At 38.1% G+C, this 11,023-nt stretch overlaps 1 protein-coding gene across 1 annotated transcript in view; it reads left to right on the forward strand.

Annotated features, from left to right (window-relative positions):
* YIPF6 (Yip1 domain family member 6) overlaps nucleotides 1-6,322 on the forward strand; it is a 31,572-nt gene extending 25,250 nt beyond the window's left edge. Inside the window, exon 7 of the mRNA XM_043458486.1 lies at nucleotides 1,636-6,322. Within this exon, the coding sequence (XP_043314421.1) occupies nucleotides 1,636-1,754 (119 nt within the window). The 3' untranslated portion in view covers nucleotides 1,755-6,322. The remainder of the gene's footprint in view (nucleotides 1-1,635) is intronic.
* The last annotated feature ends 4,701 nt before the right edge of the window (nucleotides 6,323-11,023 follow it).

The following is an 11,023-nucleotide window of genomic DNA, read 5'->3' on the forward strand; positions in this document are numbered from 1 at the left end:
GAGAAATGACTTGAGCCTTTTCCAGACAAATTAATCATGATAATAGTTAGCATTTACTGATTACTTATTATAGGCCAGGAACTGTCATAAGTACTTGATTTATGTCATCTCATTTAACCCTCACAACAACTGTAATAAATAAAAACTGTGTTATTATTGGTCCCATAATTATAGATGAGAAACAGACACAGAGAGGTTAAGCAACTTGCCCTAGGACACATAACTAGAGAATAGGGGAGTCAAGTGTCAAACCCAAGTAGATCACATACCTTTTTAGAACTGTACTATAGCACCACCCAGTATAGGTTGTTAAATATCATTACATAGTACGTTTCTGCTTCAGTAGAAAATTCTGCTAAAGATTAAGGAGAGCCTATAGCAGTGGCGATGAATGCTGTTTATTCATTATTTGTACATCCCTAAAATTCTCTTGAAATCCCACCTTAAACTGAAAGTGTTCACTAGCTTCTTTTTAATGGGATAGATAGGCTGCCTAATATTTTTGTGTGCAGTAACATCCCTTTGTTTTAGAAAATGGTTAAAAGCCAAGAAGTGACCCAAACTAAGGTTTGAGAATGCCAGAACTGCTGTCCCAAAGACTATAAGCTTGAGCACTTCAACTGCCTATGGAAAAACCCCTCATTTCCTCACTTAGAGTCTGATGATTTACTGTACATGTAGTTCTCAATAGCTTAGTTGTCCAGTGTCCAGGCCCACCAGGGTTCAGCAAGTAGAATCTTAGAAGAGAGAGAGGTACTTGTAATTCAGCTAATGTGTATTAAGCACAAACTATGTGTCAGGCATTGTGCTAGGCATGGTGTCTATCCTCTGAGTTCACAATCTAGGCATGTAAACACTTAAGGGCCATGAAGTGTTCCAGGTGGGCAATGGAAGTCTGTGCCAGGTATAGTGGGGACACAGAAGAGGTAAGTGGGTGGTTCTACCTGGGGTGGTAGGATGCCAGATGGTTGTTCAGGAAAGATTTCCTTGAAGGATCATTATTGAATAAAAAGGTGAGTAGGTGTTTCCTGAATGGTCAGGAGGGTTGGCATCTAAAAGAGCTGATAGGGACCTCCCTAGTGGTCCAGTGGTTAAGACTCCATGCTCCATATGCAGGGAGCTTGGGGTTTGATCCCTGGTCAAAGAACAAAATTCCACATCCCACAACTTAGAGCCTGCATGGCATAACTAAAGAGCCCACATGCTACAGTGAAGATCCCACATGTGGCAGTGAAGATCCAGTGTGCTGCAGTTAAGACCTGGCACAGCCAGAGAAATAGATAATAAAAGAGTTGATAATAAGACCAGTTACTCAAAAAATAACAACAGTGTGAGACCATTTGGCATAGGAGCTTTGTAAGCCTTTTTAGCACAGTTCAGTAGCTTCTCAGAAAAGTGTAAGAAACCCCTTTTTAGAAAGGTTTCTGTCTAAAATGGTTGGAAAGAAGCTTTCCATGCTTGAACCAAGCAGCTCTCAGCTGCTGCCAAATGCAGTTTTAAGGTCACAAATATAACTGAACTTGTAGTATATAAGTCTGTGTCCCAGACTATGCCAAGCACATTCAAGTTTAGTAAATGTTAATAGTTGTGGCACTCGTATTGTATTAAATATTCCTTTTGTTTTGTTTTGTTTAGCTTCTACAGCTTTTCTTGCTGATAGCCAGCCTCCAAACCGCAAAGCCCTTGCCGTTTATCCTGTTTTCTTGTTTTATTTTGTCATCAGTTGGATGATTCTCACCTTCACTCCTCAGTAAATGGAAATTAAAAACCAGGGAATTCAAAACTCATCTCAAAGATGCAGTTCACCACGAAGCTTTGCCTCTGGCCCTCTTTTGTCTATTTTGGAGTTACTTGGTAACTGGGTGTGTGAGGTGATTTAAAGGGAGCCATAAAGCACCGTCACAGTTTATGTAAGGAACTGTTTGAAAAGCTGTCCTTTCCCTCTTAATGTTACTTCTTTAAAATATGTGTGCATAGTACACACAATATAATGCCTCCTAAGGCATGATGGGATCACTGTGGTTCATTTGGGTGACAGCCAATGACTTGGAAAGCAACATGGATTCATTCTGCAAGTTGAATAGAGTTGGTAACTATATTTTCAGTTTTGAGAATACCAGTTCAGGTGCAGCTCTTAAACATATTGCCTTATGACTATTAGAATATTCCTCTCTTTTCATAAATAAGAAGGGATAGCCTATCTATTTTATTTCTCTTAAGCATAAAAAGACAATGACAGAGGTTGGGAAGGGGGTTCATAGATGTGGGAGGAGAAAACATGCACTAACCAAAATTCAGATTTTGATTAGAGACAATTCTGCACTTGTTGCTTAAAAAAAATCAAAGGACATCTAAAGCATAAGTTTGTTTAGTCTTTCTGTATAGTCACCTCTCTGCCATGTTAAATAGCAGCTCAGTGACACTTTAATTTTCTCAGTGACACTTTAATTTTAATCTTACTCCCAAGTTCTGCATTTGCAAGCTAAGATATTAGCAGTGAACATGTAATTTTTCTTCGACTGAAGCTCTTAGTGGACCAATGCTTGAACTTACCCAAGTAGAAGACCTCAGAAATTTAGATTGGTAGGTCCCTGATGCATATTATCATGTGGGCACCTTCTATTCAGGGTAGAATGAGGCAGTTTGGATACAACATAACTCTAAGGAATTTCTTGCTGTTCTGTGTGGTGTGGCCTCTAACTAGAAAGTAAAGCTAAATCAGAAGGCTGCATTCAACCATGTGAACATGGAGGGATTTAGTGTTCTGATGGCTGATTGACAGAACAGCGACATGCTTAAAGCATTACATAGGATGAGTTGAGTTTACAGCTGCCACCTTTTCTACTAATGGGCTTAGCAGTTTTTTGATTAGGTGCGTTTTTCAGGTTGGGAAATAATGGTTTATTTTCTTGGTTTTAAACTTCTATTTGTAAAGCTAGTTAGATTTCTTTTAGACAGCTACTTTTTTGCACATGTGCACCTACTTGTATTCTCAGCTGTTTATGCACACAAGTCTGAAGGGAGCAGAGTGTCTGAGACAGGCTGATTCTGAGCTAATTGGGGCTCCTTTAAGTTAATATGAGCTGCTGACTTCTGTAAATTGCACAGTGAAGAACTCTTAATAGACAAAAATTAGGAGTCAGGCAGAAAACATTGTAAATATACAGTTACTTACAAATATAGCAATTTCTTATTCCACATTTTTTCTTTATCATGGAATTTAAATATTTATTCATTTGCATTTGAAGATGACCTACACATTGATATGTAATTTTAAAAGCATATTTTCCTCATCCCTGGATTAACCAAGACCAAGTGAACAGTACTAGGACAAATGAGTCCTTGGAATGATATTCAATTACAGAGCATTGCAAAGTGGGTCTCTCTGTCCCGGTCTTGTCCAGATATTTTGGTTATGTATTTGTTTCAATTTCCCTTTACAATTTCAAAATAAATCCTGTTAGGACAAAGCCAATATTTCATTCTTGAACTGGTAAATATTTATATTTTGAAATATTTTGAAACTGGTTCTAAGTTTGAAATTGGTCCTAACTTGTCATCTGTTTCCACTGTCTGAAATTTTCTAACTTCTCACGAAACACACTCTCTTCCAAAGTTGTTTTGTAATCTGTCCCAATGATTATAATGTAAAATGAAAGAAATAATCATGCTTCTTAAAAGGGAATTAAATCTTTACTGAATTTTACTCAGGCTAAATATTTGATCAGAAATTCCTAAGGCCACAACTTTGGTGGGGGTCTGTGTGTGGTTGGGGGTAGAGGGAGGGTATTACACATATTGGGTGTTAAGGTAACTTGTTCTGTTTTAATCTGTTGGTTTTGGGTGACTTAGGGAATAGTTTTATTTGAAATTATCTTTCTGAAAATGAGTGGTCAGTTTGAGGGCATAAATAAATATTAATATATGCAAAAAAGTGCATTGCTTTCTGGCACAGAAGATCTGAATATCTGGAAGTCGTAACCCTCAAAACAACTTTCCCTGATTTGCTGCAGAGGCACATGGCTAATTATAGAAAGCAAGACCAGAAGGGAAAAGGACTCGAACAAAGGAAACTCTGTTCCAAGAATTGGAAGGTTTCATGTTTTAGATGAAATTCAAGCGTGTGAGCATCATTGCCTAATGTGGTGCATTACTGCCATTGTGGTTTATCACTTGCTGCTCCTACTTCTGAGATTGACTGTTGTCATATTCTTCTAGCAATAGGAAAGTTGAAGATTGGATTTAATTGCTGTTCAGATTATAAAAAACTCAATTGATGCAAATATCTTTATGCAGTAGTGTTAAAATTCAGTCACTAATTGTCAGATCTTTTGCCTTTTGCCTCTTAAGTGACTTATTGCGTGAGTTGAGTTGTATCTTTTTGTTGTGTTGGGGATTTTCTTTTGTGCAAGGTGAGGGGGACCACAGGGCATGGTAAACATTTTACTGTGTAGTTGTTTTTTTATAAAGTGTCCCCAAAAAGTGATTAGAAGGCTAGTAAGCATATATTTGAAAGTTTAACTGTGTACACTACATAATCTAAGCACTTAACTGTATTTGGACTTCTTGTTTATTCCTGGAGATGAAAATGAAAATCTCCCATCATTTCAGATTCTTGGGTAGCTTCAGGTCATTGAAATTTACCTAAAACCTATCCTGATATGATCAGACATCCATTGCATGCAGTTGTTTTATTCCAGATTAGAATACTGAAATTGTGATTCTTAAACTGTTCATTTCTCAGACAATTTGGATAGAATAAATGTGTGAATGTTAATCCATATATCATATATGTAAAATAGAAATACTTTTCTGGATTCTGTGGGCTTTTATTAAAAATAATTTCTAGGGATTTACTTAGGTCATAGGATGGCTAAATAATAATGTAACAATAATATTACTACTAATAATAGCTAACATTTATTGGGCACTTACTGTGTACCAAACACTTCTATTTTTTTAAGAATTTTTATAACATCTTTATTGGGATACACTTACCACAAAATTCAACCTTTTAAAGTAATGTACAGTTCAGTGATTTTTCAGTATATTTACATAATAGTGCGCCTATCACCATTATCTCATTTTAGAACATTCTATTATTCCACAAAGAAACCCCATATCCATTAGCAGTCACTCCTTGTTTCCCTTTTCCCCACCCCCTGGCAGCCATCAGTCTTCTTTCTGTGTCTGTTGATTTGGCCAGTGTGTCTCCTCCAGTCTTCAACATAAAGTGGTACAATCCTCATTTTGTTGTTGTTGTTCAGTCACCAAATAGTATTCGACTCTTCATGACCCCATGGACTGCAGCATGCCAGGCTTCCCTGTCCCTCACTGTCTCCTGGAGTTTGCCCAAGTTCATGTCCATTGAATTGGTGATACCATCCAGCCATCTCATCCTCAGTCGCCCTCTTCTTCTGCCTTCAATCTTTCCCAGCATCAGGGTCTTTTCCAAAATCCTCATTTTACTGGTAGAAAATTGAGGCACAGAAAGATTAATTAAATCATCCAAGGTCACACAGTAAATTGATTTAAAATAGGAAAACACATTATCTGAGATCATAGTAGGACAATAGTTTTGAACTGCATTGTTATGCATATGAAATAAACCCTCCCCAGGGTATGTTCCCCATTATTAGCCATTACAACCTACAGCTATAGGTGGTCAATAACCTGTTCTTTTTTTTCTGAGTACTAGAGCAGTACATTTAGCAGCATCTGAGGAAAACACAAGAGCAGTTGTACATTGGGAAGTTAGGTTTGCTGCCCTCACTCCTTGAGCCCCTCCCCTCCTCACACCACCAGACACACATATCCCTCCCCCTTAAGGGATCTTAAGAATCTTAAGAATCAGGTCTTAATAATCAAGCAGCTTCTGCCTCTTTGTTTTATTTTTTCTAGAGGGATAGTTAACACATCAAAATTTAACTTGTCTATTCAGGTGTTTATAGTCAAGAGATGCCGCTGGTCACATATAGTACCAGCTATATTCCTAAGACCTCAGAGAGCAGTAGTATGAGAATAGAATGCATTTCTACTTGGGTAAACTAGGTGGGAGGGAGAAATAACACAGTAAATAAAGGTTTTGCCTTAATGAATTTAGTGTTCCAGCCTCTTAGGAAGTGGCCACATGCTGCTCTTGTTCACTCTGTTCTCTTTCAGAGCATTTGTACTCTGCATCATCACTGCTGGTATTTCTTGGTCTTCTTCAATATGCTGTTTTAATCCTCATCTTTCCTATAAAGAACCTGTGAAAAGAATAAATCTGTAAAATGATTTGTGAATATTAAATGTACAAATAAAAAACACTGGAAAAGGAGAATTTGCATGTGCCTTTCTTGTGCTGAAAGGCAGTGGGATATTTGCTGCATAGTATTTTCAGATATACTGTCATCAGAAAATATCAAATGCTGTGTAGCATTGCACAGCCAGCAAGTTAGAAAGGAAGTTGCATTTACTGATCAAAGAATATTTACCAGGTGCTGTTTTTTTTGTTTGTTTGTTTTGTTTTAAAATTTTTTTGCCACTCCGCGGGCATGTGGGACTTTAGTTCCCTGACTAGGGATGGAACCAATGTTCCCTGCATTAGAAGCATGGAGTCTTAACCACTGGACCACCAGGAAAGTTCCATAATAGTTGTTTTGTAATCACTATTGTTCCCGGTGAAGTTAGGTTCTTACCTCATTGCAAAAGAATTAGGAGACAAGCAGAGAAGTTAAGAAAGTAAAGTGACTTTGAGCAAGAATACTCTCTCAGGAGGAGTGGGCAGACAGAGCTATTGCTCTGGATTTCTTTGGCAAGCCAGTTATGAGAGGTATACAAATGAAGGGATGGAATAATTACTGGGGAAGGAGGGGTTTCGGGGTAGTAGTCCCTGATTTTCATCCCAGCTTCATCTTTCAGAGGGCCGGAGGGATTTTTGTCCTTATTTAGCTTGTAATTGTCATGGTGTTGGTTCATGATGGGTCCTTATATATAAGGCCAATTTTATTGTAATGAGAGCCTAATGAGCAACAGGTCACATTTGAACATAGGAGATTCCCCACCTTTCTTTGCTTCTCCAACACTTATCACCCAAAAGGTATGGTTTCCTGTCAGTCTGCTTTACTTTGTCTGTCCATGGACCCCTGCTGTTTACAAGCTGCATGGTCTTTTGCACCCTGGTTCCTGCCCCCATTTCTCTGCTCATATCTAGCTACCTGCCTGCTGCAACAGTATCTTTAAACACAGCAGTCTTTTGAGGTTGATGGTATTATCATTAATCTCACAGTTGAGGAAACTGGGACTCAAGGAGGTTAAAAAAGTTGCCCAGAGGGACATAGTGGTGCAACCAGGATTGAGACTCACGTTTTATGACTCCATAGTCCCCTATATCAGTTTCTTGCCAAACTAAAATATATGCTTACCCATGTAAATGAAACTAAACCACATCAATCATGCAGCTTAAACGAGTGTGGTGAGAAACAGCTTTCAGCTTTGTGCTGTAGACTATCCCCCCTCAGTATACAGTCTGTGTGGAGAAACTATATTCCCTACTCCACTGACACATAATAGTTGAAATACATGGTGATTCTTATTTTTGGTACCACATAAGATGTCATAGTCGTCGGTAAGACTAGGGGAAAGTCTTTGAAATATTGAGAATGTTTCATCCAAGAGGAGAGGAGGAAGAGCATTCCAGATGGCAGAGAATACTGATGAGCAAAGGTGAGAGGGAGCAGGCAAGCCTGTAAAGCCATCTGTGTGCACGTGTGAGTGTGGCACATTGTCCTGTACACAATCACAGTGCTTTGTGACAGTTTTCTAGCTGTTTTTATACATCTTCCTTCACTCTGTGAGGTAGGTAAAACTAAGCTTATTTTGTAGTTAAGGAAATAGGCTTGGGAAATGAAGTAGTATGCCTTGGGTTACAAAGCCAGCCAGTCTCTTAAGAACACAATTGGAAAGTTGTTAATACAGTGATTTTTCTAATAACTCACATTAATGAAGTGAATTCAACTGAATTTGGGAAATGAAGTTAGTGGAATAAGGTGAGACCAAATTATTGAAAGTATTGAAAAGTAGGAAATCATAAGCTAGGTCTCATGGTAAGAAATCAGGCATCTCCAAATGTTCTGAAATGGTAATGTCTTGATGAGAGTGACTTTGAAGGAATAAGTGAGAACACGAGAAATTGGATTGGGAGAAAGGTGGAAGAAAGTGCCAGGAGCAAGAAAGATGCTCTTCTGTATGTTTGGGAAAATGCCATGTTTCTGAGAACAGTTGTAGAGGTGCCAAGTTTGGCTATCAAAATGGTTATATCCTAAAGACAACTGGAAATAGGAGTCTGGAGAGTTGTAGAAATCATAGATACATAGGTTTGAGCTGACAGATGTGATGCATGTTGAGAGTGCGTTGTCTCAGTCTTGGTGACAAGCATAGTTGATAGAGGGCAGGGCTGCAAAAAGAAAGATGAGAAGGAAGGAGGGGTCTTTTCAGGCACAGAACATTAGACATGAAAGGAATTTAAGAGGTAACTGATTCAATTTGCTCATTTTGATTCAATTTGCTCATTTTACCAATGAAAAGCTAAGTCCCAGAGAGGGAAAGTTACTTATCCAACGTTACTGAAAGGAATCAGAATATAACCTAGTTTTCTTTGCTTTTGGCCGTCTGTTCTTTCTATAACATCAGAGAGTAGAATACCTAAATAGGACTGTAACTTGATATCAAAAAAGAAAGAAAAAAGGAAACCAACACTTTATTTGGTCAGTGGATAGGTGCATATTTAACAATGAAATAGGAAGGAGCACATGAGAGTTATAGGCTCCAAGGAAAAGAGTTTATTGAGGGAGTAACACCCCAAAGATGAAAAGGACTTTGATTCAGAATATAGTTGATAGGTTAAGCTTTAGAGCTTGTCATACAAACTTCTCAAAAAAACTTGTCTACACTCACATGTAACTAACACCTCAACTAACTGCAGTCTGGCTTTTATGCTCACTTTAGTGTTCTCATTCCTAATTGCCAAGTCCTTGCATTACTATTCTGCATTGACACTATCACTCCTAATTTCTCCTGGAAATAATTTCCTCTTTTTGTCCATGATAATCAAACTGCTGGTTCTCATAATCATCTATTTCTTACTAATGGGCTCCTCTTCCTTTCTGCCTGCTGCTCTTCTCAATCTACAAACTCCCTACACAATGAAATCTACTCTCATAATTTCAACTGCCACAGTAGGCTATTGCCTGTTCAAAGTGCGTTTCCATCCTCTTTCTAGTTCTTTTGAAGAATTCCTCCCTCACTGGTACTGTGAGGTGTCATCTGTGGTGCTCATATCCTCCCTGCCACAGAAGTAGACATGAGACCTGTGTGCACATGCTAAGTCACTTCAATTGTGTCCAACTCTTTGTAACCCTGTGGACTGTAGCCCTCCAGGCTCCTCTGTCCATGGGATTCTTCAGGCAAGAATACTGGAGTGGGTTACCATACCCTATAGGGGATCTTCCTGACCCACGATCGAACCTACATCTCTTATGTCTCCTTCATTGGCAAGCAGATTCTTTACCACTAGCACCACCTAGGAAGCCCCAATTGAGCCAATCAAGTTATTTCCTTTTCTTCAACACAGTAATTAATGAAAGGATGAGTATCTGTCCAAGTTGGCCTAATCAGAGGCCTCCTTAGTCTTTTCTGCTAGAAAAAGTAGGAAAGACTGTCTTCCTTTTGGATAGTGAGTTGTAAAGATACAGGCCTAGGGTGGTCAGTGGCCAACTTTTTCTCCACCTGGAGGAAGACAGCAAAAGAATGAGTTATAGAAAGAGAATCTGACAACTGAGGAACACTTCAGGAGGCTTGAGCCCTGAATCTAGCTGTGTCCAAACACAGCAAGCTCTACTCCTGGATGGATGAGCCAATAATTAGTTTGAAGAATTCTGATAAATTTGAAATCTTATCCAGAACTTTGATGTATGATATCTAACATGACATAGAAATAATTGCCTGCTGGATGGTCACTTGAAAGTCCCATATGGTCTCTAAGCTTGTCATGTCTTAACTGGATTTGACTGGTCCCCCCAAAGTCTGCTCCTCCTCCTATGTTCCTTATTGTAGAGAAGATCATTACCATTATATCCAGTTACCCAAGTTAAAAATCTAAAAATTTGCCCTAAACTTCTTCCTACTTCCCTATATTTATTCTCAACAATATTGCTAGTTTTACTCACTGAACTCAGCTCGACTCCATCTCTTCCTGTCTATCCTCACTTACAGTTTGGTTTCAGTCCTCATTTTCTCTTGTTTGGACTATAGCAAGAAACCTCTATATAGTTGACCTGCTCAAATCTATTTGTCATACTGTTGTCAGAGTTACCTCCTTTATAGATTTGACCACAGCTCTCCTGCAAATAGATGGAGAAACAACGGAAACAGTGACAGACTTTATTTTCTTGAGCTCCAAAATCACTGTGGATGGTGACTGCAGCCATGAAATTAAAAGATGCTTGCTCCTTGGAAGAAAAGCAATGACAAACCTAGACAGCTTATTAAAAAGCAGAGATGTTACTTTGCCTATAAAGGTCTATATAGTCTAAGCTATGGTTTTCCCAGTAGTCATGTACAGATGTGAGAGCTGGGCAATAAAAAAGGCTTTTTTTCTCCAGAGCTCCAGATATGTTTCTAATAAATTAGTTAGTTAGTTAGTTCAATCACTGAGTTGTGTCTGAATAGTCATGTTTAAAAACAACCGGACTATATGATGATCTTTTACTTTTATCTAGTTTGTTTCACATTTGTTATTTTGTATTCAGTGCTCCCATTTCATTTAGTTTATGTTCTCCAATCTCTCCATCTCTTTTTTTTTATGTTCTTTCTCAAGCCTTTATCAAGTGTAGTAAAAAAGCTTTTGTATACATAGATATAAATATGTATAATATATATTTTAGAAAACTTATGAATTTTTGCCTAACTAAAAAATTATGACATTTGATTCCACTTGTTTGACTTAGTATGAATAAAATTCTAGATTTCTAATTAAAAAATA

Source organism: Cervus canadensis, chromosome X (assembly GCF_019320065.1).
Source record: "Cervus canadensis isolate Bull #8, Minnesota chromosome X, ASM1932006v1, whole genome shotgun sequence".
NCBI lineage: Eukaryota > Metazoa > Chordata > Mammalia > Artiodactyla > Cervidae > Cervus > Cervus canadensis.